Below are 26,928 nucleotides of genomic sequence, written 5' to 3' on the forward strand. Positions count from 1 at the left end.
TATGTTCCTCTGACCTCTGTCTCATGGGTCCTGTGAACCATGGAGAGAGAGCTTTAGGGGACATGGAGCATATGCTGGGTTATGTCCCTGGGGGTCACGCTGTTGATCCCAGAGAGTTCAAGTGGGTCTCAGATTCAGCTAGGTTTACGCTCTCCAGAGTCAGTGCAGGATTCCACATTCGCCCAGCTGCCATCTAGCACATTCCCCATGCCACTTAGCGTGGTGTTAGCTGTGTTTTGATCAACCTGCTCCCTCAGTGCCTTCCTCTGTGCAGGCCTTCCTCTAGCACTTCGTCCCCCACCCCCCCGGGGAAGTCCTGCAGGTCTGCGTGCACATGGATGGTCTGTCTCCCAAGCCTCCTAGATTATTCTGAGTGCAGTCAAGCTTAGTTATCACTGATCAAAGCCACGGTTGTGTTGAGCAGGCCAAGAACAGAGCCCGATGACATGTCACTAGAAATTTCCTTTGGGCTTGACACTCATTCGCTTACATGTGCCCCTGGGTGTCATCAGTCAAGCAGTTTCTAATCCATCTACTTGTCATTACATCAGATTGTATTTCTGCATCTTGTCTTTACAGATAGACCATAGCCTTCACTTGATCTCTGATTAACCAGCCTCGGGACTTAGTTGAACCTGCCACTTTCTTATTGAACCCATCTGGGTCATGGAGCACATCCTTTTGTCATGCCGGTTCTCAGCAACCCTTACAGGGAAGCAAGGACCAAGGCATGGTTTATCAGTCCTCCCTTCCTGAAACACTCTCCTCCAAGGCCTCCAAGATCTCCCACACTCCTCATGGGCAGTGCCTCCTCACGCTCCTTTGCTAATTCTAGCTCACCTCTTTGACCTCTAAATTTTGCAGAGCCCCAGGCTTGGTCCTGGGACTTCTGCTCTAGGAGGTCGCATCCAGGCTTGGGGCTTTAAATGCCATCTAACACTGATGACTTTCAAATTGAGATCTTTCGTCCCGACCTCATTTAAACTCTGGACTTGGACTTGGATAGTCCGTAGCCTGCCTATCATTTCCACTTAAATGCCCAATGGGTTTCTCAAACTTAGCAACCCAAAACAACCCTCCTGAAGTCCTCCCCTCCACCCCCACCCCTGCTCTTTTCAATTACAAGTGTTCTTCCACTTGCTCGGGTGTTTAGACACTTTTCTTTCTCTTCTCTTATGTCACATCCAATCTGTTAGCAAATACTATCAGCTCCGCTTTGGAAGTATATAGATAATCTGATTTCTTCTCACCATCTCTATCTAGTGTGACCCCTTGATCTAAGCTGCCACCACATCTTGCTTGCATTGCTCAGGCCCATCTCTATGCAGCAGCCAGAGTGGTCCTTTTAAAATGTAAGGCAGATTCTGTCACTTCTCCCCTCCACACCCTCCAGTGAACTTATCATCTCACTCAGAGCAGTATGTGGTGCCCTCTTACTTCTGGGCTCTTATCTCCCACACTGTGCCCTCCGCTGCTGCCCTCTAGCCCCCACTCATCATCCTGCTGTTCCTCCAAAATCTCAAACATAACTCACCACCCCAGGGCCTTTGCACATGCTCTTTACTCTCTGGTGTGCTCTCCCCCAGAGGTCCACTTTCCTTTACTTCCTGTCTGCCCAGATGTCACCTTTGTCCATAGGCCTTCCTGGCTTGTTTAGCCACTCTCACCCACCCTGGGCCTTCCTTCTTCCTTGTGTTTCTCCCCTTGTGTTCTCAGAGGGCGTATCACTTACGTGATAAGTTTATTGCTGCCTTTTCCCACTAAAAAGTCAGCTCTGTGAGGGTGGAAGCTTTTGTTTATTTCTATATTCGAGTACCTAGAACATTAACTGGCACAAAAAATATTGATTACGAAAGAAAGAATGAGCAAAGGAATGATGAAAGCATTCTTTTCAACCCTGGCTATTTTGTGGCCTGTCTGGTTCATGTACAGAAGTCAGTATTTGCCTCAGATCTCTAGTCAGCGCATTATATTAACAGCATGAACGGAAGTAAAATGACATGTGGTTTCTGATGTGGGATCTGATAGTGGTAGTGGTAGGAACAACTAATCCAATAATTCTGGGTGTCAGGAAAGAAAAGAACCATTCGTTTCTGAATTAAAATGAGAATCTGTACATGATTGTCGCAATTTGTGGAGAAATTAGAGGCACCTCTCCTTTCCCTTTTTGCCCAACATTTTTGCATATGACTTAATTTTTCGGTGGAGACGAGAGGCAGAGGGATGGATCACTGACAACCTCGCAAGTGAGGTGCTGCCTGCAGAGGTGCTGCGGGCCAGGGGACACTTGGCTTTTCAGAGCAGGAAGAGTGCCCTTTACTGGCCCTCAGTGTGAGTTCGGGGTTCTATTGCTCCTCCTGGCCGCCCCCTCGCTCCCCCACTCCCCCCCTCCTCCCTCCCCCCCCCCCCCCCACACAGCACAGGCCCACCAGGCGGATGGAGGGTATAAACTGGCCTGAAAACTCCTTGAGGGCAGGAGCCTGTGTTCTTTGCCCTTCTGTGCTCAGTTCTGGCGCCATGCCTCCCACACCATGGATGCCCAGAGGATGTGTGACTAAATGAGAGAATATGCAGAAAAACCTCACGTTGTAGAAGACCACACAAGATAAATCGCTCTTCACACAGGGGTTTCAGTTTCACTTCTGGGATCTCTGCACCTAGGATTAAACTTATAGAGAAGGATGCCGGCTGTTTCGGAGGCGAGGAAATTGAGCCCAGAGAAGTACCCTGGGAGTCCGACCCTCTTCCCCAGTCCCCTCTCCTGTCCCTCGCATTCACCCAGCTGGGCTCTGTAGGGAACAGGGAGCCAGTGGCTGGAAGGAAAGGGCTGGCATTTTCCTAGCTCCAGTGGGGCTGGGGGATGGGAGTCAGAAGAGCTGCAGCCCCATCTTGCTCTTTTCCATGGCTTTCCTGGGGCTACTACCTTCCAGGACTCCCCCTCCCCCACTGCCTGTAATTGTAGGTCTCACTTTGGAACCTTCCAGTTGCTTCCTGTCACAACCGTACAGCAGGCCCACTTTGGGAAAGCTCCCTGTTTTTCCAAGAAGGCGCATTAGAGAAATGAGATTCAGAGACCCAGGCAGTTCCTCACAGGAGTGGTCACGTTCCCACAGCTGGCAGGAGGCAGTGGTGCCTACTCGGTAACTGGAACAGAGAGGTACATGCCTGGCTCTGAGGCTGCTTTACGGAGGCATTTCAGAGATGCTGAAAATACTTCTTTGAAGCTCTTATTTTAGTGACTGAAATGGTGTAAGTTGGTCTGCATCTCTCTTCCTCAGTTATCCAAGTCATCCCCTCAAGTTCCCTGTTGTAGCCAAAAATCTAAAAACCAAACAGCCTTGCTCAGTAATGGAAAGCTAGCGGACGACCTGGCATGCTGTCCCGATTGGACAGTGAGAATTTACATGTCCTCTTTTTGTATGTCCCTCCAAGCTTTACTCAGGGTTTTTTTCAGGAATGAAAATCAGGTGGGGTCAAAAGTTCAGCGACTTTGTGGTTCGTTCTCAGATACCCCAGTCCTACTCTCGTGGGAAGGCACAGGTCCAGGCCCAGTTACTGCACAGGGCTGGATAAAAACCCCAAACCTAACTTTGGGTTAAAACGTTCTCCCTCGGGCCCCTGACAAGGGGAGCAGGGCGAGGCCTCTTTCCCTGCTTCCTCCTGCCGCCCCACCCCCCACACCAGATGCTCCTCTGCCCACTTCCTTCCAGGGCAGGGTGGGGGCGGGGCTCTGCCATCTGGGCCTGGCAGATGGTAAAGGGGTGATGTCTGGTCTTCGTGGAGCTCCTGCAGGTCCTCTGCCCCGTGGTTCCCGGGAGCTCGGTGGGTGCCGCCGTTCTCGTGGCTGCCTGCTGTCCCGCTCAGACCTGGCCTCCCCCGCCGGTGCTCTATGAGCTCCGTGAGCAGGACCAGCGATGGGACCCGGTGCCCGGGCCTCCCTGCAGCTGCTGGGTTGCCGGCTCTCGTGGAGGCTTGTGGGATGGCCGCCCTCCCCCAAGGCAGGCTGCAACTACTTGTGGCAGGAAAGGATAACTGTTAGTCTCGCTGGTGACCTTTATGACGAGAGAACATGGGAGACCACGTGTCTTCAGAGCGGCTGGTCTTCCTCTCACCTCACATCTGGGCCAGCCCTGAGGGATGCTGCCCCCAGGCCCTTGCACCCCCCGGACGGCCAGGGTCTAGCGAGCACCCTTTGGTTCATGTCCCAAGCCCGCCCTCTGGGTTCGGCAGCCATTCCTCAGCCAGGTGGGGGCTGGGGGTGTGCAGGGTGTTTGCCCTCTCGGGAGGCCTTTGATGAAGCTTTAGGGCAGGTTTTCCTGCGGTCTGTCCCAGGTTGGTCTTCCTGTGGACACCGTTACAAACCTCACCTCCCGCTCCAGGACCACTCCTCTCTGAGGAGCTCATTTTCTTTAAAATGTCCTGTTTGTCTTCGTTGTCAAGTAGGGCGATGCTTCTCTGCTTCTAGGAAAGCTGTTGCCTTCAGCCAGGGGGGTCTGGGTTGAGGATGGGTGGGAGATCCCGGCCGCGGTCTCATCCATCTCAGGGAGTGCATCTGGCCTGGCGTGGGGCGTGCATTCCGCAGGCCTGTCTCTGCTTCTCATCCAGCAGCTGGAAGGAATGTGCTTGTCGAGGCCAAAGCAGAGGAACCCCAGACCTGGGGGGCTAATTAGGGCTATTTTTGCATTTCTTTTCCGTGTGTGTGTGTGTGTGTGTGTGTGTGTGTGTGTGTGTGTGTGTGTGTGGAGAGAAGGAACTGAAGCTTGCCAGGTGGCACACGGAGGCGGCGCTGTGCTGGGTGGAACAAACCGCAGACACTCCCGAGGTTTATCGGTGCGATGATCTGCAGCTTCGCTTGCCTTTTCGTTTCTGCACGTGCACAGAAACTCTCCCAAGGAGAGGAGTTATGCTCAGCACATGGTCCTCTCCTGTGGAGCCTAGGGAAGAGGCTGCTTGCATCCCCAAGGTCACTGACCGTCTGAGGGCTGTGGGGGAGATGCAGGTTGGTGGGAAGAGGGGATGATTTTTCATTCTTTCTGAAACATACAATGTTCATGAAACCATTGGATGGGGAGGTCTCCCAGGGACCGGGACACGGCTCAGCGACTGGAAGGTCATTCGGCGGCAGTGACTCTTCGGGGACCGGTGTGCCCAGTCGGGTCCTCCGCAGCAGAGGCGGAGGCTCTTGGGTCAGGGTGCCACCGACCCGGTGACCTGGCTGCTCACTGTGCTCACCACTGCTGGCTGACTTCTCGCTGCTCTTTCTCCCCCTCTGCGTGCTCCTGGCTTCCACCCCTCAGGGCTGTCTTCTCTGGCTTTTGCTCACTTGTGGATTCTCCCTTCTGCCTTGACTCTGAGCGTCTGAGTGACTGCCACGTCAGTTCCTGCCATCTCCGTTAGGCATGACATTGGGTGTGGCCAAGGTTTTTCTTAGAAGGGGGTCAGGCAGGGCAAATTGGGTGAGCACCTGCCATGTGTTTCTATAGCAGCTTATGTCTTCCTCTTGGTCTTGTAGTAGAACAATGCAATGGGGATGAACTTGGACTGAATTCTTATTGTGTGCCAAGCACTTAGCATAGTGTTGGTATTTACTTGCGTATTCCCTCCATCCTCAGAATAAGCTTATGACATAGGGTGCCATTTCACCCAGGTGGAAATTGAGGCATGGGCATGTTTGGTAACTTGCCCAAGATCACACAGGTTGTAAGCAGCGGAACTGGGATTTGGCACAAGGTGTCTGTATTATAAGGCCCTGTCTGTCTCTCTGCCCCACATCCAGCCCTGGCCAGGCGACCCTCTCATGTGTTTCAGGAGATAGGGGAAGTGCGAGGAGCCAGGCGGGCTTGAGTGCTGTACAGGGTGGTTAGTGCAGGACGCAGTGCTCTCAGCCACACCCAGAGCCAGCTTGTCGAAGGGGCTGCACTATTAGTCCACCTTCTACTGTGATGGACACACATCCACATGTTTGCTTGTTGGCTCCCTAAACTCTGTTATAATGATACTAGAGGCCCGGTGCACGCATTCATGCACCAGTGGGGTCCCTCAGCCTGGCCTGCAGGATGGGGCCGAAACCAGCTCTGGGATATCCCCAAGGGGTCCCAGATTGCAAGAGGGCCAGGCTGAGGGACCCCACCGGTGCACAATTGGGGCCGGGGAGGGACACGGGAGGTTGGCCAGCCAGGGTGGGCCCGCAGGAGGGCTCCAGGGCTTGTCTGGCCCAGCTCGCTCAGTCCCGATCGGCCAGACCCCAGCAGCAAGCTAACCTACCAGTTGGAGTGACTGCCCCCTGGTGGTCAGTGCATGTCATAGCGAGCGGTTGAGCGGCCTTAGCATATCATTAGCATATTACGCTTTGATTGGTTGAATGGACTACTGGACAACTGGACACTTAGCATATTAGGCTTTTATTATATAGGATGGCCTTAGGCATGTTTCCTTACTGTGTTCCTCTTTAGACACATGCTAAGTTCTGAGATCTGTCTAGTACTGAATGGATAATGGAAACCACCTATTTTCACCAGAGGATCACTCTTCAAGGCTTCAAATGGATGTGCCAAGAGCTAGTTGTCCAAAAGCCCATTTGTGGAATGGCTAATTTGCTGAATATATGTGTTTCTATCAACTTTTAAAATGGGCTAGTATTCATTTCATCTATATAGCAGCACTTTCTGTTCTTGTTGATTTGTTTTTGCCTCTGCTGCCTGGCACAGCCACAGGTGTAGCCTTAGGTGACTGTGGGGCAGAAGAATATGGATAGGGGAACACACAGTGTGGATACGGAGAATTCGTACACATGACTATAATCTTAATGTAGCAATGAAGAATCTATGTGCAGGAAGTCCTCCAATATTCTTGAGTCTGTAGTATTTGAATGAATTTTTCTTGTGACCTACAGTCTTGGTCTCTGGCGCTCTCTCTTAGTCTTCCCCTTTCTGTCCCCATCAGTGCTGTTCAGAACTCTGCTTTCACATCAGCCAAAGGAAAAGGAGAAAGGAATCAGTACACGCAGCTAATTGCTCTGCTTCTCCTCCATTTATCCTCATTCCAATTTGATTCCACTTCATGGGATATGTTCAGACTTCCCACAAGGTCCGGCGTCCTTGCTCTCCCCGCTTCCCCCGCCTCCCGCTCCCAGGGCTTAGCTGCAGGATGCACGCGAGAAGAGCTTCCCGCTGCGATACAGATGCCAGCTCCCTGTGCGCCCTGCTCCCACACGCAGCAGATCTGGGTACGCAGGGAGTAGCCAAGGAACATTTTGCATTTCTTTATCTCCCAGCAAATTTGAGTTCTAATAAGTTGGCATTTAAACCCAAGGACTGAACATTCAGGTTTAGATGGAGAGTTGGAGCTTAAATCATGCATTATTTGTCAGTGACATAGACAAAGCACCTCAAAGTTCCATCCGGAACTCATGTCCTTATTGATGCTCAATTGCTAGTGAGTCAACGTGAAGGAAAGCTGTTTACACCGGCTTAATGGTTATGTTGACTGGAAATATCAGCCAGCCGAGTAAAGGGAGCACCCCCCCCCCCCCCCCGCCCCGCTATACTTTATTTCCAGCATAAAGTGTGAGCTCCAGTTTTGGTCACAAGTGTGTGTGTGTGTGTGTGTGTGTGTGTGTGTGTGTGTGTACGCATACCTGTGTAGGTGCACCCATGCAGCACTCACATGTAGTTTATCCAAAGTGGCGGTTGTATTGTGCAGGGCTCCCCGGGTGGAAATACAGACCCAAAGGGAACCAGCTCATCCAATCAAGGGGTTTTCATTTGTGGTCAGTCCAGGGGTTATAATACGGTTAGAAGTTTCCCTTCCTCCCAGTTCTTTGTAAGTCCTGGCTTTCTAGATCTCACTACAGACTGACTTTTTCCACGTGATGAAATGCATACTGCAGGTGGCTCCAGGATTTGGCATTTCACAATCTCAGCCACGGGAGAGGGCTGTCTGTCCTAACCCTGGTTTCCAAGGAAGGGCATGCAGGCTGCCTGCTCTCACAGAGGCACGGGGTCGTGTCAGAACGGACGCTCGAGGGCTCATGGAGTGGATGTGGGGGAGAAGGAATTCTTACAAGAAGGGGGAATGTGGTTCCCCAAAGGAGAGGGTGGTGCCCACAGGTTCCCAGAAGACAAGGTGTCTGCTGGTGGTGTTCTTACACATTCCTGAGGACTTACCTCGAGTGCATGTCTACTTTAAATCACTTGGCAGACGTAACTGTAATCTTAGATATTTTTTCCTTCCGGCTTCTTGTCAACTACAAGCTTTAATTATAATTATTCTTCGGTAGGCATGTTCTAGCACTTCTGATTCATTTGTCAAATTGAGCTTAACACAATTACAAAGTCTAGGGAGAGCCCATCTTGAAGACAACAGAAGGTTCAGCTGTCATTTTGGTAATCCAGTCTCTGTGGCCAGGACTCTGTCCGCTCCCCCTTCACCTCCCTGTGTTGTCAGAAACAGACTGCCTGCCCTTCGGTAAATACTTGGGAACACTGCACAGGTGAGAGAGTCAAGTTTTCTCATCTCCGTCTGGGTGAGTGGTCCTAACAACAAGCACATTGGGCATGGGGCGTTTACTTCCATACTTTGTGTTTTAAGATTTGAGTTAGTTTTCAACTGATCCAGTAAAAACAAAGTTCTTGGTCGTTCTGTGCTTTGTACAATGTCATTGCCCACACCCTCTCCGTATCGGCCTCCAGCCCTGTCTTTTGCCAGAATTTAGGATTAAGTGAGGAGAATCTGCAATCCCGACAGGCCCCCAGATGATTGTCATTTCCATGGAAACAGCGGAAGGCCTGGCAATTAAAACTGAACCTGCAGGCTGGGGAGAGTAGAAGTACGAAAATGAGTTCATGTGAGAAGCCAAATTCTCATCCTCCAGATGAAACCCCGAGAGGACAGGTGATCCCGGAGTCTGCTGACACCTGGGATCCGACCGTCTTGCCTTTGGGGCGGGCATGTCTTGGCGTTTCGGGCACAGGTGTGTTTGCCAGCTTGCTCGGTTTGCCAGAGTTGCCCGGATAACTGTCCTTGTGATTCAGAGAGCTCTGTGTGTGCAGCCGTGGGTCACGGAGGAGTGGGAACAATCTTATCTTATTTTAAATTTTTTATTGATATTAGAGAGAAAGGGAGAGAGAGATAGAAACATCAACAATGAGAGAGAATCATTGATTGCTGCCTCCTGCATGTCCCGCACTAGGGTTTGAGCCCACAACCCAGGCATGTGCCCTGATCAGGAATTGAACCGTGACCTCCTGGTCCATAGGTCGACGCTCAACCCCTGAGCCACGCTGTCCGGGTGAACAATCTGATCTTTGTGCACACTTGAGTGTGAATCCCAACTTAAAAGCCTATTAAAAATGGATGAAATCATAGAATAGTCTTAAAGTTGGAAGGAACCTAGAAGTCAGTAAGTCCCAGCTTCCGATTCAGGGTGGGAACCGATCCTGGAGCCCCTCCGACGGAGGTTCCCAGCTCGGTCCCGAGGGGAAGCCGTGGCTCGCAGGCAGCCTCTCTCTCACCGTTGCTGGGACGTGCTGGTATTTCTAGCCTCTGATGTTGGAACTTCTCCCTGTCTCTCCACCTCTGCTGCCTCTTCATTTTGATGCCAAGGAAATTGAGCGTACTTTTCCCATGATGAAGTTGACTTTTTAAAATTTAAGACTGTTATCTTGTACCCCCAAAGGCCTCTGTGCCCTGGCTAGGGAGGTCTAAAACCCAATGCCTGTGTTTAAAAAAAGGCATTCTGACAGGCGAGGCTGGTTTATTTTCAGCATGGGGTCCTCACCACGGTCGCTTAGATTTTGTGTGACTTTTCTTAGCATCATTTGTGCGGTGAAGAATTGGTCACTGTATTTTTGTATCTTACCACTCCCCACCACCAGTATTCAGAGCTCAGAGCTAGGAAACTCTAAGAACACAGATTGTATTAAAACACGGGTCTCTGCATCCTGGTGAAGGGTGTGGCTGTCTTTTGTGATGTCATCCCAGAAGTTAGTGACTCCACCCTACATTCCTATGTGCTTTCATAATCTCTCAAGCCTTCATCTGTGATTTATTTAAAGTGTTGGCCTTTTTCATAAGGTTGAAGTTGTACATTCTAAGACTTCTTAATTCCTCATCTGTTCTAGATTCATAGCCTATTATTGTTCTTAAGGTGTTGCTCCCCTCACCCCTAACACACACCATACTCTTGTCCAAATGTTCCTACTACCTTAAAAGGGGCGAACACAGCTCCCAGAGTCGGGCATTGATCAGTGCTGACTGGGACGTGCTTGGATGCAAGGACATGGCTCCCACTTGATAGAATAAGAGTAGTGAAGTAGACAATCTTTTCTGGGTCCAAAACAATAGCTGTATGACCTTCAGCGAGTCGCCAAACCTCTGTAGGTATTTATCTGATTTCAAAGTATAAAATCAGATAAATACTTTGTATTCTTCCGGGTTATTGCGAACGCTGTGAAAACAAGTTATTTAATATTAAGACTGTATAGCAAACTATACCATGACATACTGTGGGGATTTTGAGAGTTCAAAAATACCTTAAAAGAAAATAAAATATGGATGATGATATGGGGTATTTAAGACTCACATACTTCCAGTTTCAACATAACAGTAGTTGGTGTCTATAGGAAGAAATAGTACATCTGTACCTTGTAGTTTAGAAGAAAAATAATCTCATAATTTCTCACATAGTTTTGGGTGATATGTGACATGGTCCCATTAAGGGAGAAAGGCTTTCAGTAAGGAAATGGCATTGTTTGGGGAGAAATGAAATCACTCTGGGTTCCTGTGATAGGAGAATAAAAGGGTTGAAACCCAGGGAGTGACTGTTGATTTGTAAATGGTTTAAATCCCAATTCTTAGCTTTGAGGATCTGAGCCTGACGGGGTCTCCTGTGAAGCTCCAGGGTGGATCCTGAGGTGCAGTGTTTCCCTGGGAAACTTCAAGGGGCCCGTGTCTGGGCCTGGCCACTGTGTGAGCATGAAGAGTCCCTGTTTCCTGAGAAATGCCAAGGGCTCAAAGCAGGCACTTGTCCGATCCGCATGTCCTGGGACTTACGGACGGCTCCCCTTCCTGGGTGTTAGGAGGTGTTTTTCTTTTTCCTCCCCCTTTAAAAAGTGTTATCTTTAAATCATAGTTTACAGTCAGTATTATTTTGTATTAGTTTCAGGTGTACAGGGGGCGTGTTTTTTCTCACACACCGGTTTTTTACCTCAGCCCACTAATGTGTGGGGACAGAGAAAGCAGAGGTAATTTCCACATCTCCATGCAAGGTCTCACAGTGGTTTCTTGGGGTCATTTCTTTGCATTATATCGTTTCACTTAAAATATGAACCCATCTAGACTTGGAAAGAAAGTAGTTTTCTGTGTGGCCTCTGCCGTTTTTCCTCGGAGGGGAAAAGACAGTTGCAGTAACCTTTTCACGGTGGAGAACTAACCCCGCACCCGGTGCCCTGTTGTGTGTTCTTCTCTGCCCCCAGGGAGTTCTGTCCAACATCTCTTCTATCACCGACCTCGGCGGCTTCGACCCTGTCTGGCTCTTCCTGGTGGTGGGAGGAGTGATGTTCATTTTGGGATTTGCAGGGTGCATTGGAGCTCTACGGGAAAACACTTTCCTCCTCAAGTTTGTAAGTATCCCACTCTGCTCGCGGGTGAAAACCAAGCACGCCCCCATCAGGAGGACTCTATGTCTTTTTTCTTTTTTTTTTTTTTTAATATATTTTATTGATTTTTTACAGAGAGGAAGGGAGAGGGATAGAGAGTTAGAAACATCGATGAGAGAGAAACATCGATCAGCTGCCTCCTGCACACCCCCCACCGGGTATGTGCCCACAACCAAGGTACATGCCCTTGACCGGAATCGAACCTGGGACCCTTGAGTCCGCAGGCCGACGCTCTATCCACTGAGCCAAACCGGTTAGGGCAGGACTCTGTCTTTAGGCAAGAGGGCGCTGTACCGAAAGCCCTGGCGGAAATACAGCCCGGGCCATGCTTTTCTTCAAGAGAGCCCTCCGTTCTGCCCCTGCCCGTGCCTCCTTAATTATATATAAACCACCCCCACCCCATGGTTTTGCACACGTAGTCACGACTGCATTCCAATCCCTAAATTACCTTTAGGACTAAGGTGGTTCTGTAGACATAGTTTTCTTCTTTTAAGTGATTTGTGCTTTCGCTTTTAAGCACGTAATCGGAAGGAAGTTGTTCAGCTGGTTGGTTTAGAGAAACCAGACATAAGCCCGGTGGCTGTGGCCTGTGCAGATAAATCTGTTAAGCAGCAGGTTTGGGTGAATGTGGAGAAACAGTGAAAGGCAATGTCTTCCCTCTTTTGAGCAGCATACTCTTTAGATCCCGTGCAGGGTGTTGGGGTCACTGTTAGCATGAGTGTATTTGGAAGAGGCGTTTCTCCCCAGGGGCAGGAAGGTATTAAAAGGAGAGCATGACCAGTGGAAGCCTTCCTTTGGAGATGCCTCCCCGAGGAGAACAGGATGGCTTATGTGCACACGTGTGTGTGTGAAATAGGTTCGGTGAGTTTGGCTAAAGCTCACTGAACGTGCCTGTTGTCTGGATGTGGGCATTTGGTGGCGGCCGAATCACAGCCCTCCTCACGACAGTATCCATTCCACTCCCCTTTCCAAAAATAAAAAGTATGGGGGGCGGGAACCCACCCTCCTATGATGAGGGAAGATGGTTAGATTTCTAGAGAATAGTGTACGTTTGATATCACTAATCTCAACCTTTATGACACAGTGTCATTGAGGGCCATTTTCATTTAAACAGGAGCGTCCACCAGGACTAGTCCCAGCTGCCATGCAGAAGGCGATTCTCTCCCCAGCACATCTGCCACATCATCCTCTGGCATTTTTTCTTGAACATCCCCAAGAAGAGCAGGCTCCCTGGCCATACAGGTGGGCAGCTCTGGCCCAGACAAGGTCTGGAGGCTGTTTCACCTGGAAGTTCATATGACTCGCGCTGATAGGGAAAAACCAAGGGATACTTGGTCCAGGGTGCAAATTAATGAGCCATTGGATCTCTGTTCTGTATACATGGGTCTCTGTTGGGAGTAGCTAATTTCCCAAACTCTATTTCTCTTGCATCCACCCACCCACACACCATTCCTCACCTAGTCAAAGACCTATGGAGGCCCCAGGGAAGTTTTGTCCCTGATAGCAACCTGCCAGTCCTCTTGGCGTGGGGTATTTCTAAAGCTTGAACTCACCCCCCTCAGCTTTTCTGTAGCCTGTTTTGGGCCTCATCATACTTACTGATTGCCACTATTTTATCATTTTTAGCCTCCATGCCACCAAATGATTCATTTTAATCATATTCGTTTATAAGGATAGTCCCGTTATCACTTTTATAGATGAAGATACCAGAGTTAACTTGAATAGGCAGAGAATTATACATTTCTCTAAGTTATCACCTTAATTTATAAAGTCCCATGTTGCAAATAAAGAGAATTGTGTTGTTTCCTGGCTTTCTTAAGTCTTGGGGAATATTTTAAATGGTTCCTTTCTCCATTTAGTACATGCAGTAAAAACTGGCCTAGAATAGTCTTTGAAATAAGTAGGAAGTCAATGGCATCATCATTCCAAACAGCCTCAACCATCTGATGCTGTAAGGCCAGGAGAATTGCTGGGGAACATCCAAGAGCTGAGTTACCATGACATAGAAATGGAGCTTTCTCGTGGACTGAGGCCCTATGAAGCCTGTGAGTCCATCTCTTCCGCTTAGGAAATGGGGAAATTTGCTCACAGGGCCCGGGGCATGCATGTTTCTGCCAAATATTTGATAAGAATTTAATTTGGACTCAATTTTTGATATGCATATTGTATATTATTATGTGAAAATTTACCAGGGTAACGAGAAAATGAACTTGCCTAGCCTTTGTAAAGGTGAAGACAAAAAAATCTAATTATAACCTTTGCGTGACTTATGTCTTATTGTTGTGTGTGCACACACATGAGGTAGCTATGATGATCTCATTTCTGTAGTGTCATGACTGTCATGTAGAGAGGTACCTAATAAAGGGAGAGGAGTTGTTTTATGCTATGCTATAGGGTGGCCATTGTGTAAAAGTGATAGGATTCTCCCCCCCCCCCCCCCCCCAATGTGTGAGCATTTAATGAACTTCCTCTGTGTGGCTTCAAGCCACCAGGACACAGACCCCCCTCTCCCCCAACACCTTCATCTTCTCCTCAGCTCTTCTGCTGATGAACTTGGCCTTCATGATGATAGGCTGTTTGGGGCGCTTTCCCTGCCCTAGAACTTTGTAGCGGCCCAATTGCACCATGTCAGTGATAGGAGCACTTCTGGGACTGTCCACTGACCAAAGTCCACAGTTTATCATGGTCAACAGTTGGGCCGAGCTCTGGCTCCCCTTTAAGTGGTAATCCTCATACCAACTTTCCCCAAAGGGCCCTGGGCCATAGTTGTCGAAGCTGATCCTGTGATAATGCAAGCCACCATCACTCTTGCCACCACCCCCCCCGCCCCACCCACCCACCCACCCCGTGCTTCCTGTGCTTGCCGATGGAAGCACGGGGTGGGTGGGTGGGTGGGACGGGGGGGGTGGTGGCCCTGAAGCTTCCGGGTCTTCCTAAGTCATGATGGCATGCTGGTGCCTGAGATGCAAGAGCAAAAGTGACCATTTTCTTGTCCTTCTTCTAATCTAGACTGAGGAAAGCTCCCTTTGAAATTACTGGTACCAGTGATGATAATGAACTCTTTAGATTCTATTGCTAGTGAGCTCAAGGGCAGATAAGCAGGAGCTCTGACCCTGAGGGCTGAGCTGGAGGGCCTAGAATGGGGGCCTAAACCTTGGGATCCTAGACCTTGCCAGGCGCTTATTTCTTCCTCCCACCCTCCCCTTATGCCACCCTCTCAGAGCAGCACCTGGCACCCTGGGCAGACACTGCCAGACACATACTGTGATATGACCCCCCTCACAACCCTCCCCCTCCCCGGTCCCTTACTGTAAGAGGCTCTTTGGAGGCAGGGTATGGGCCTGCTCATCCTCGCTTCTGCAAAGCCCACCCAGCTCAGGGCCTGACCTCTTCCAGGTCATTCAGTCAATGTTCGTTGAATGAATACATATTTTTAGTCTTTTTGTTTATTTGTTTGGTTGGTTTTTGTTAATCTTCACCAAAGGACATTTTTTCCATTGATTTTTTTTTAGAGAGAGTAAAAAGGAGGTGGGGTGGGGGTGAGAGAAACATCTATGTGAGACAGATACATCTGTTGTTTGTCTCCCACCCAAGCCCCGATCACTGGGGCCTGGGATCGAGCCCGAAACCCAGGTACATGCCCTTGACTGGGAATGGAACCCAAGACCCTTCAGGGCTCGGGCCAACACTCCAAGCACTGAGCCACACAGGCCAGGGCCGATTTTAGTCTTGTTAAATTTTAAGTAACTGTGTCGTTTCCTCTGTGCCCGCCCCCACGCGGTGTGCTCCTGGTTGGCCGCTTGAGGGCTGCCTGCGGAATGCAGACACAGCAGCAGCTTTGGCCCCTCTGCCTCCTCCCTCGGCCACCCCCTGTCCTGCAGCCTCCGGAGCTCTGCTGACACAGGGGTGTCGCCTTTTCTGTCACCAGAAGTTTGCTTGCAGTTTATACGCTGCTCCTTCACAGCCTCATTTCTCAGAAACTCTTTGAACAAATTAAAATGGAAAAGGGTAAGAATGTGGAGGTTGGAGGAAGTGGAAAGAACTGGAGGTGTGAAGGTATGTGATATGACTAAGGCGAGGCTGTGCTGAGTGTTCTAGACGGAAGGGAATTTTCTCCAGTTCATGGGCCATTCCCACGTTACCTGTGGCCTCTCACCTGCCTTCTTAAACTCCTGTCGTCTGCATGAGCCAGGAGTCTCACAGCGGCGGCACATGGATGTTATTTAAAACATGCTGAGGCTGGTGCTTCACAAATAAAAGTGGTTTCGTTTTATTTTCTTGATGGGAAATTACCTTCATGTCACAGTCACCCCTCACTTCCCCTCTGTTCTCTTCATCTAAGATACACATGTGCTGTTTTACTCTGTGGAGCAGGTGCAAAGGGGAATCGGGGCAGTGTCTGAATCCACAAAAGGAATATATTGCATACAGGACCCAGGCCACAGTAACAAATGACAGGTGATCTTAAAGTATCGGGGTAATTTATTTCTCAGTGTTGCAAAAGCTTACTAGAGGTAGGGCCGGGCCATTGTTCAGCGCCTGGCAGGCAGCACATTAATCAGGAGAAATTCGTTAGGCCTTAATGTGACGCTAATGAGAAATTCCTATTATCTGTGTTTGCTTAGGAGCTTTGTTGGTTAATTGCCAAATGGAGCCACCAGAGCCCCAAAATGTGATTATGAAATGATTGTTTTTAAAGTCCTTTTTTGGAGTATAATATTTTATTAATGAATCTTAAGAAACGGAAGGTTATCTGCTTTGGACATGTGTAACAACCCAGTGTAATTACCAACCTTTTTAGAAGGAACCATTGAACGGCATATGATCAAAACAGCCGGTGTAACTGTCCTCCATGTCTGTGTCTTTTGTCTTAGTTTTCCGTGTTCCTGGGCATCATTTTCTTCCTGGAGCTCACTGCCGGGGTTCTGGCGTTTGTTTTCAAAGACTGGATCAAAGACCAGCTGTATTTCTTTATAAACAACAACATCAGAGCGTACAGGGATGACATTGATTTGCAAAACCTCATAGACTTCACCCAGGAATATGTAAGTTTAAATTCGGTTTCTTTTCAAGTTGAAAGCCTTCTGGGAAGGATGGCCCCAGAGAGCATCCTCCTGGCTCCGCATCTGCCAGCCGGGACGGCCCTCTGACCGGTCTGCACGGCTTTTGGTTTGTTTGCCTGTCTGTTCATTCTTTTCTGACTTGTTCTCTGACCTACACGCACTGTGCTCTGCATGGAAATGCCCTGTTTTTACTTAATCTTCATTTCTGCCCAGAGCAACAAAGAAGAAAACTCTTGAGCAAGAAGGTTCTAATCACAGTTGCCCTTTGCTGCCGACATTGGAAGATGATTGCTTTGCTATAGGTTTAACACTTTATTTGGCATTCAATACGGATTCTGTCTTGTTCCTTGCCCATTTCTAGTCACCCTCCACACTTCACAGCTCAGAATAATATCCTCACCAGGAGGGTATTTGTTCAAAATTCCCTGGAGTGTACCCATTCAGTATTATTACAGCATGCGCAGGTTAAACCGCAAGTTGAGCAAGTTTTACCCCCTCGTGGCCTCTACCACGTGGAGAGCTGGTGCGGAGAGCCCCTCCCACCCGGTTTCTGAACATTTCTCGGTGGCGGCCCCTGCAAGGCACACAAAGCAGCGGGACCCCTGTTCCACTCAGAACGCAAAATGGCATATAAACAGGGCTCAGATCACACGGATCTGGTGCCCAAACCTGGTCAGCTCAGCGACTTCGGGTAATAGAACCTTGGCCTGTTTCCCCAACAGTAATGTGGAAATAATAAAAGCTACAGTTTAACTCATGGAGATTCGGTGACACTCGAGTAAGATGTGCTTGGCGGTTTCATAACAGGCTTACGGTGTTGTGGTCCTACACACTGGCAGGTGCTTGTTTGCAGACACTCAAACCATCGGATAAGCTGTGCAGACCTGGACAGTGGTGTCCACGATGCTAATGTATATGACAGGAGGAGCTGGGGTCCCTTTGATAGAGGGAGGACAGGGCTGCGTCAGCACTCGTCCTGGGAGCGACCACCCCCCCCCCCCCGCCACACACACACACACACACGCATACACATCAGGCCCTCAAAACGGAGCAAGCTGTGTTGATTTTGTTCCGTGGCAGCAAGGACTGCCCTGGAGTGAGCTGTACTGGGGCATGAAGTTAAGCCCCCTTTCATCTCCTCAGCAGACTTCACTGTTTTGTTAGGTCATAATGGATGCAAGCTCACGCCTTGCCAAGTATTATTGCTGCCTCGTTTGCATGACAAATCTGATGGAGCTTTGCAGCAAACTTCAGGATGCGCAGCTCGAGCCCTCAGAGAACCCGATGAGGCAGACGAACATGCATATACACGTTCTCTTGAAATGCTGTCTGCTTTACGGGGAAATGCTGTCATTTCATGTGATTTTTCTTTTTCTGTCGTGGAGCTGAATGTTCTGAAGTAGCTGCTGGTCCGGAAAGCCGTTCAGTGGTCACGGCTGGATATTTATTTAACTGGGAGAAGTGGAGCTAGTCCGGGGTCGGGGGGGGGGGGGGGGGGGGGGGGGTTGGGTTTGGGGTGGGAGGGAGGGGGAGGAGACAGGGGGCCCAGCCTCTGAGTCAGGCCCCTTGAAAGACCCACGGAATTTAACGTGATTATATTTTAATTAGACGATTGCATTTTTAAGTAATTTTTTGAAAATGTAAATGCCTGCTCTTGTTTAAACAGGTTCCGAGTACTAACAGATTATGTAATGAAAAGTCAGCCTCTAAAACTTCGGGGGGTAATGGGAGTGTTCACGATTTTGATTGTAGTGATGGTTTCATGATGTTTACATATGTCAAAAATGATCAAACTGTACACTTTAACTATGTGCAGTTTATTGCATGTTAGTGATACAGCAATAAAACAGATTTTTAAAAAACCATTAAGGTGTAGAGATCAAAATTGTAAAAAAGGAAATCTCTAGATATCCCACCCACGGCCCCAGTCGCCTCCTTCAGACACTGCTGTTTAGTGTCTTGTTTATCCTTCTAGAATGTTCCCGAGTGCACCCAACTGTTCTAAGGGAGCCCTGCTATAGCCTCCTGCCCCCCACTCCCCCCACCTAACACCATGGGTCTCATCGACCTTCCCAATCACATGCCCACCCATCCTTACACACCTTCCGCCTGCGTTATTTTGGAGGCTCTGACAGGGGCTGCTAGGTTCAGTCTGGTATAAAAATAAATTCTGAGACGGAAGAGAGGGTTGGAGCCGGCAGGACTGGGTGTGGCCGTGGGGGCGGGTGTGGGGGCAGCGCCGGTGGCCTCCAGGTCGAGGTGTTCTAATTCTCTCCTGTTTGCTCTAGTGGCAGTGCTGTGGGGCTTTTGGAGCTGATGATTGGAACCTAAATATTTACTTCAATTGCACAGATTCCAATGCAAGTCGGGAGAGGTGCGGCGTGCCATTCTCCTGCTGTACTAAAGATCCCGCGGTAAGTGAGGCAGCAACTCGCCCCCCTGCTCCCGCATCGCCCGGACGGTGTGTGGGCTGGGCACCCTCTTACCTGCTTAGTCCTGATTGTCGCTCCTGCAGGGGCTCTACGGCTAGTTCTTCCCAGAGGAGGGATCATCGCGGGCGCTAATTCACCAGTGCACGCTGGCTCCTGTTCTGAGCCTTTGTGTGCCTTGGCTCATTTAAGTCCAGAACATTCCTGCCAGCAGATACCAACATTATCTTCCCTTTTTAGGTGAAATCGAGGCCCCTGGATTTTAGGTCCCTACCCAAGCTCACATCGCCAGCAAGTGTTGGCACTGAGCGTCAGACCCAGGCAGCCTGTTGTTCCTTCTTTAAAAGCTCACCTGGGAGCTCTCTCATTGGGTTGCAGTTAGTAACCCTTTTCTTCCCGACTTAGTTGTGGGGGACACATTGGATTAGAAGAGTCTGAGACAAGAATGCTATGCGGGAAGACCATAGCTGCCCAGACTCGTTCGTAGCCCGTCAGTCCCCACGTGTGCACCCTCAGAGCTGCCCTTGTCCCCATCAAGCAGTTCCGGGTGGGCACTGATGAGTTCATGGCCATTTCCCCCTGGAAGGTAGAGGGTGTGCAGCTCTCCAAAAGGGGCGTGGCCTCGGGGTGGGGAAGCAGAAGTTCCCTGCAGCCTGCCCATCGCCCATCGCCCATGGTGGGGGTCAGCCTAGGCTGTTACTCTGGGTCTCAAGAGACTGAGAATCAGGAAGGCCTGTGCTCGCTGCTCTGGGATCTCGCCAGGACAGCTGACCTTCCCCACTGGTTTGTTTCTCCCTTTCCTCTGAGGAGGCCCAAAGGCAAGAGTGCCGGGCAGAGCCCAGGGTGCCCGCTCAGGCAGCCTCACGCTGGCTGGCAGATGCCACTGCTCTGTCTCCAGTTCTGCCCTGTGTTAACATTCCATCAGATGAACTCTGAGGTTCTCAGAAGGCATTATGTCTCCCCTTTCAGCGACAGATCCTCTGGGCAGAGGTATCTCATTCCATAAATGCCAAGCTAACAAATTCTGCCCACCCCCTGCAGAGGGGAAAAAAGAAGCCTAAAAGAGGGGAACCCGCATTTCCGATCAGGGCTGTCAGATGTCAGAACATGTGTCCATGTGATATGTGACTAGGGTGTTGTTTTGTTTTTAATGAAGTCACGTATTCTCATTGAAAACTCATTTAAATAATACAGAAATATACATATTCAAAAGTAGAAGTCCCCCCCACACACACACCAAAGCGAGCAAATATGAAGCCAGTCATTATGCCCATTCGGCGTGGTTTTTATCTGTCTCCAGTTCCCTAAACACCATAAACTTACTGAGGCTGTCAGCTCTGAATCCTGTACTTCCCACATAATGGGCTTGCTCTCCTTCCTGGTATTTCCTAAGCCTCTGTTTTCCTCGTTGGAAAAGGGCATATGTTAATACCTGCTTCTGGGGATTGTTAAAATGATTACATGGGATCACATATCAAAGGGCTTCCCGAGGCGCCGGTCCCTCTGCGTGCCCCAGTGCACATTTTATTCCTCTGAGTGGGCATCTTCTGCTAATTCCTCCGTGGGCGTTCTGACCGGCGTGACGGTCACTGTCCTCTTCTCTTCCCCCAGGAAGATGTTATCAACACTCAGTGTGGCTACGATGCCCGGCAAAAACCAGTAAGTGGAATATCATCTTGTCGCTTAGCGCCCCGGGTGTTGGAGGAGCTTTGGAACTTGCGTGGTGACGCTGTGTTCTCCTCTTCCCTTGTGAAGGAGGTCGACCAGCAGATCGTAATCTACACGAAAGGCTGCGTGCCCCAGTTTGAGAAGTGGCTGCAGGACAATTTAACCATCGTGGCCGGTGTATTCATAGGCATTGCACTGCTGCAGGTAAGGCCGGGCTCCTTCCTGGATGTCACAGGGAAGTGATGCCCGGGAGAATCCTCAATAGGCCGGGCACTTTGCCTGATCACTTGAACGGCCCAGTATGGAAGACACAAGTGAAAGGGCTGGGAAACAGACCCAAACTGTGTGGTTTTCATTAAAGCTCTAATTTTAGATGCAACTCTATCCTAAAATACATTAGGAAACTGTTCTTTTTCCTTTTGAAGATGGAGACATTGATTGGGTCGTGCATTTCCATGGGCTCAATAATTCTGTGTGTGCCAGCTGGGCAGGCAGGAATGGTCAAAAGCAGATCCAAGTGGTGAGGTTAAGGTTTTTTTGGATTTTTACAAACATGCTATGTCCCTTTCTGTCTCTGGCCCGCCTTCCCAAAGTGCTAGTGAGGGATAGGAGTGCCCACTTTTCCTCCTGGGCAGTCCTGAGTGTAGCGTTTTCATCCTGTGGAGATGTGATACTTTTCTTTGAGCCCAAATGTGGCGCAGTGGTTGAAAGAAATGGAAGAAGACCTAAATAACGGAAAGCCTTCCCATACTCATGGATTGAAAGGCTTACTATCGCTCATGTGGCAGTACTCCTCAAATCCATCTACAGATTCAGTGAAATCTCTGAATTCAAACTGCATTTTTTATTTTTTTCCCCCCAAAATGAACAAGTTGTTCCTAAAATTCATATGGAAATGCAAGGGACCCAGAATAGCAAAACAAACTTGAAAAAGAACGAATTTGGAGAATTCACACTTCCCAATTCCAGACTTACTTCACAGGTGCAGTCACCAAGATGGTGCCTCCTGGCATAAGGTTGGCATATAGGTCAGTGGAACAGAATAGAAAGTCTGGAAGTAAACCCATGCATTGATGGTCAGCAGATTTTTGACAAGGGAACCAAGACCATTCACTGGGGCGAAAATAGTCTTTTCAATAAATGGTGCTGGACCAACTGACTATCTATATGCAAAAGAATAAATTTGAACTTCTACCTCACACCATACATGAAAATTCACTCAAACTAGACCAAAGACCGAAATATAAGAGCTAAAACTATAACACTCTTAGGAGAAAGTACAGGTGTAGCTCTTTGCGACCTAGGAGTAGGCGGTTTTCTTAGACACAACACTACAAACACAAGCAACCAAAGAAATAGTAGATCAATTGGACTTTGCCAAAATTAAAAACTTCTGTGCTATAAATACTAAGAAAATGGAATGACAACCCACAAAATGGAATAAAATATTTGCAAATCATTATATCTGATAAGGATCAAGTAACTGGACTATACAAAGAACAACTCAACAATTAAAAAGACAAACCCAATTTAAAGATGGGCAAAGAATTTGAATAGCCATATCTCCAGAGGAGATACAAATAGCTAGTAAGCACATGAAGAGATGCACTTCACCATTAATTGTTAGGGAAATGCAAATAAAAACCACAGTGAGATATCCACCACTTCACACACAGTAGGATGGACATACAGTTGACCCTCGAGCAACATGGGTTTCAGGTGTGTGGGTCCACTTATAAGCACATTTTTTTTCAACTGACCACAGTTCAGTTGATCTATGTAGTTCGACTGACTTAGGTTGGGAATCTGAGTATGCAGAAAACTGACTAGTTATGTGCGGATTTTCAACTGCACGGGATTACAGCACCTGTAACCCCCATGTTGCTCAGGGGTGAACTGTAATGATAAAGGAAGATAATAACGAGTTGTCGAGGATGTGAAGAAATTGGAACCCTCCCACATCACTGAAGGGAATGAAAACGATGCAGCCTCTATGGGAAACAATTGGCAATTCCTCAGAAAATTACAGTTACCATATGACCCCGCAATTCTATTCTGAGGTATGTACCAAAGAGAATAAAAAACGTGTTCACCCAAAAACATATATACAGTTGTTCATAGTGATATTATTCATAAGAGCCCAAAAAAGGAAACACTGTGGATGCCCATCACCTGATGAATGGAAAAACAAAATATGGTTCATCCATATAATAGAACTAGAGGCCCAGTGCACGAAATTCGTGCACGTGTGTGTGTGTCCCTCAGCCCAGCCTGCACCCTCTCCAATCTGGGACCCCTCAAGGGATGACCGACTGCCCGTTTAGGCCCGATCATGGTAGGATCGAGCCTAAACAGGCAGTTGGACATCCCTCTCACAATCCAGGACTGCTGGCTCCCAACTGCTCACCTGCCTGCCTTCCTGATTGCCCCTAACCACTTCTGCCTGCCAGCCTAATCACCCCCAACTGCTCTCCCCTGCAGGCCTGGGTCCCCCCCAACTGCCCTTCCCTGAAGGCCCAGTCGCCCCCAACTTCCCTTCTCTGCTGGCCTGGTCACCCCTAACTGCCCTCCCCTGCAGGCTTGATCACCCCCATCTGCCCTCCCTTGGAGACCTGGTCCCTCCTAACTGCCCTCCCCTGCTGGCCATCTTGTGGCGGCCTTCTTTTTTTTTTTTTTTAAATATATTTTATTGATATTTCACAGAGAGGAAGGGAGAGGGATAGAGAGCTAGAAACATCGATGAGAGAGAAACATCGATCAGCTGCCTCCTGCACACCTCCCACTGAGGATGTGCCCGCAACCAAGGCACATGCCCTTGACCGGAATCGAACCCGGGACCCTTCAGTCCGCAGGTGGCGGCCTTCTTGTGTCCACATGGGGGCAGCCATCTTTGACCACATGGGGGCAGCCATCTTGTGTGTTGGAGTGATGGTCAATTTGCATATTACTCTTTTATTAGATAGGATATTATCCAAACCATCAAAAGGATTAACTACTGGTACATGCTACAACATGGGTGGACCTTGAATACACTCCGCTATGTGAAAGCGGACTAACACAAAGGGCCAGATGTTATATGATTCCATTTATACGAAATGTCCAGAATGAGCAATTTCAAAGAAAATAGATTAGTGGTTGGCAGGATTGTGGAGGTGGGGGGCATGGGAATGACTGCTAATGGGTACAGTTTCTTTCTGGGGTGATGAAATGTGTTGGAAACAGATAGTGGTCATAGTTGCATATCCCTGTGAATACACTAAAAACCACTGAATTATGCACTTTAAAGGAATGGATTTTACATTTATATGAGTTACATCTCAATTTAAAAGATCAAAGATAAGAAAAATCAGATTCAGCCCGGCCAGCGTGGCTCAGTGGTTGAGCATTGACCCATGAACCAGAAGGTTGAGGTTTGATTCCCAGTCAGGGCATATGCCCAGGTTGTGGGCTCGATCTCCAGTAGGCAGCGTGCAGGAGGCAGCTGATCAATGATTCTCATCATTGATGTTTCTATTTCCCTCTTCTTCTCCCTTCCTCTCCGAAATCAATAAAAATATATTTAAAAAAGAAAAAGAAAAATAGGATTCATTGGCCAAGGAAAAGCCTAATGATATTCAGAGTTTCACTGTTTGACTCTTTTTCTTCCTTTCTCAGATTTTTGGGATATGCCTGGCCCAGAACTTGGTTAGCGACATCGAAGCTGTCAGGGCTAGCTGGTAGAGCAGGGCGCCTGCCACCTCTGCAGAACACTGGACACCCAGCCTTCCGCACCCTCCAGTGGCCCGACCGCGTCCACGCCGCGCGGACCCGTCACAGGGGCCTCCTGCAATCCCACCTGATGGAGCTGCCAAGAACTTGTTTTGAGGGGGAAAACTGAGAAATGCTGCTTACTGACAGAATTAAAGAAAAAATAACCAGTATGAAAGTCGTTGCACCGTGAATCTCTACTGTAGCCATGAATTTATGGATGGTTGGATACTTAACCAAAAAAAGAAAAGAAGGGAGGGCGGGGAACCCATATGTACTTGAATGTGTGGGAAAAGCCTTGTTGTACCCAGGAATGATTGGAGGGCTGGGGGAGGCAGCCTTGCCCTTCCTCACGCCATGGCCTGAAGACGTGCATCTTTCCTAAAACCCAGCCCCTTCCCTGTGAGGGCTGGGTCATTGGCGTCCCTTCACTGGACACTCCAAGGAACTGTGACAGCTCATGTCCCAAGGAGAAAGCAGCTTGTCCTTGGGGTCAGATTTTGAGATCACAGTGGGCCTGCGCTTTATTTACCAGTGACATCCAAGGAGAAAATGAGGCTCATGACGAGGTATTAGTTGAAGACACCCTCACCCCAGCCACTCAAGTAGGTGTCGGATTCTTCAGAAACTCTGGGGCTTTGGCTTTTTCTTTTTTTTTTCTTTTTTTTTTGCCATTTTTGTTTTAGTCTCCCCAAAAGCTGCCATTTCTGTTAAGTTTTAAAGTGTTACAAACTTGAATATTAATTTTGTGTGTGTAATCTCCCCGCATGACCTGAGAATCTGAATCCACCAGTTTCTCTTCCCGCCATCTTTCTGACAACGTTTATAGGTGTGGTGTGGTCAGCACTGGATGGGAGAGGTGTGGCGAGGCCGCTTGGCTGGGAAGGGCCCACTGGGCCCGCGCAGATGCATCCATGGACTCAACAATCCCTCAGCCATATGGGTCGTCGTGGTCTCTGCTGCATCCTGCCCCTCTCTCCCCTGGAATGGGAGTAAACCCCTTTCCAAAACAACGTTGACACAATCCAAAAGCTTCTAGTGGGGTTTTCCCCTCCTCTGGTTTTATTTTTTTTTATTTTTTAAAGAGAAGAGTGAATGGGCAGAGCTCTTTCTGTTCTCATAGTGCAGATTAACCATCAGGATGGCGACAAAGCACAAATACTCCGAGGGAGGACGTTGACGGGCAGGTGTTCTGAGTCTTAGGTGGAAAACCACCTCCAGGTGCTGCCTCCCACCTCTGGCCTGCCTCCAGGTGGGATGGACCCATTTTGCCCCAGACTTTAATCCAGCCTCATCTACCAGGATATTACTCTCCTGGGGGAGCAGGTATTAGTCTGTGGAACGCTGGGAAAACCACAGGCGTGTTTCACGGTGATGACACATTTGCCGACGCATCGCTGGGCAGCTGGCGAGCATACTTGGCGAAACTTGAGCAAGGCTTTCCGCTTCCGCCCCTGGTGCATCATTGTGGCCGATGCATGTGTCAGTCTGCTCCGAGAAAGGACATCAGTTCTCTGAAAAAATCTGGTCTCTGGGGTTTGGGTGTGTCTGACTTTGCATGTGTGTGTGTCTCTGTATCGTTAGCGATGTCCATCCCATGCTCCAGCTGTAAGATGATTTTATCTCGCCTCGGCCCCACCACGCTTGTCCTCCTGTGATGGCATTCCCACACAGAGGCTCGGCTCCCCGGCTGGCGCGCTTGTCTTTCATGTTCATTACCTCATCCTCCAGTGAACTCCCTCTGACCAGTTGACTCAGAACCGGGCAAGATTCCCACCCTTCGGCACATCCAGTGAAAGGCCAAACGGAAGTCCAAGTGAGTTTTAAATTTTAACGAATCACCCTTTATTTTTTACACTTGAGAGTGGTTGTAATAAAGGCTGTCATTAATAAACTTGGTTCTACCTTACATGGAGTTATGTCTCTCCTCGTTGCTTCGCTCTTGAAATTGCAACAGTCTCGCAGGCAGCGGTTCCCAAACTTCAGCAGCCAGTGTCAGGATCCCCGGATGGCTTGTTGAAACACAGATGACTGTGCCTGCCCCATTCCCAGAATTCCTGACTCAGTCATTCTGGGGAGGGCGGGGGTTGAGAAGGTGCTGTTCTGACTGGTTCGCGGGTGACGGTTTGCTGGTGACGCTGTTGCCATCCATGTATTTTGAAAGCACAATTTGAGAACCCCCGCCTGGGTCCGGTTCTCTCAGGGGAAGGGACAGGGAACGTTTTGTGATGGGGAGGGAAAGGTCTCAGTGCTACCAGCTGCCGTCTGATGGGAGACAGGCCGAGCAGGGTGTATAGGAAATCTCTGTTCCTAAGGCCATTGCTGGTCAGTCTCCCAGAGACCACGTGGTAGGGAGATCATTAG

The 26,928-nt window shown here is 49.1% G+C and overlaps 1 protein-coding gene across 4 annotated transcripts in view; it reads left to right on the forward strand.

The window, feature by feature from the left end:
• Positions 1–26,543, forward strand: part of TSPAN5 (tetraspanin 5) — a 180,809-nt gene extending 154,266 nt beyond the window's left edge. Inside the window, exons 3-8 of one of the 4 annotated variants that reach the window (XM_080685559.1) lie at positions 11,475–11,621; positions 16,532–16,702; positions 19,009–19,134; positions 20,761–20,808; positions 20,905–21,021; positions 24,472–26,539. In XM_080685559.1, coding sequence (XP_080541685.1) covers positions 11,475–11,621; positions 16,532–16,702; positions 19,009–19,134; positions 20,761–20,808; positions 20,905–21,021; positions 24,472–24,537 — 675 coding nt within the window. In that variant the 3' untranslated portion in view covers positions 24,538–26,539. Of the gene's footprint in view, positions 1–11,474; positions 11,622–16,531; positions 16,703–19,008; positions 19,135–20,760; positions 21,022–24,471 lie in introns of all 4 variants that reach the window. The other 3 variants (XM_080685560.1, XM_080685561.1, XM_080685558.1) reach the window with 3 other exon arrangements.
• The last annotated feature ends 385 nt before the right edge of the window (positions 26,544–26,928 follow it).

The sequence above is a fragment of the Plecotus auritus genome, assembly GCF_963455305.1.
Source record: "Plecotus auritus genome assembly, chromosome: 1".
NCBI classification, from domain to species: Eukaryota; Metazoa; Chordata; class Mammalia; order Chiroptera; family Vespertilionidae; genus Plecotus; species Plecotus auritus.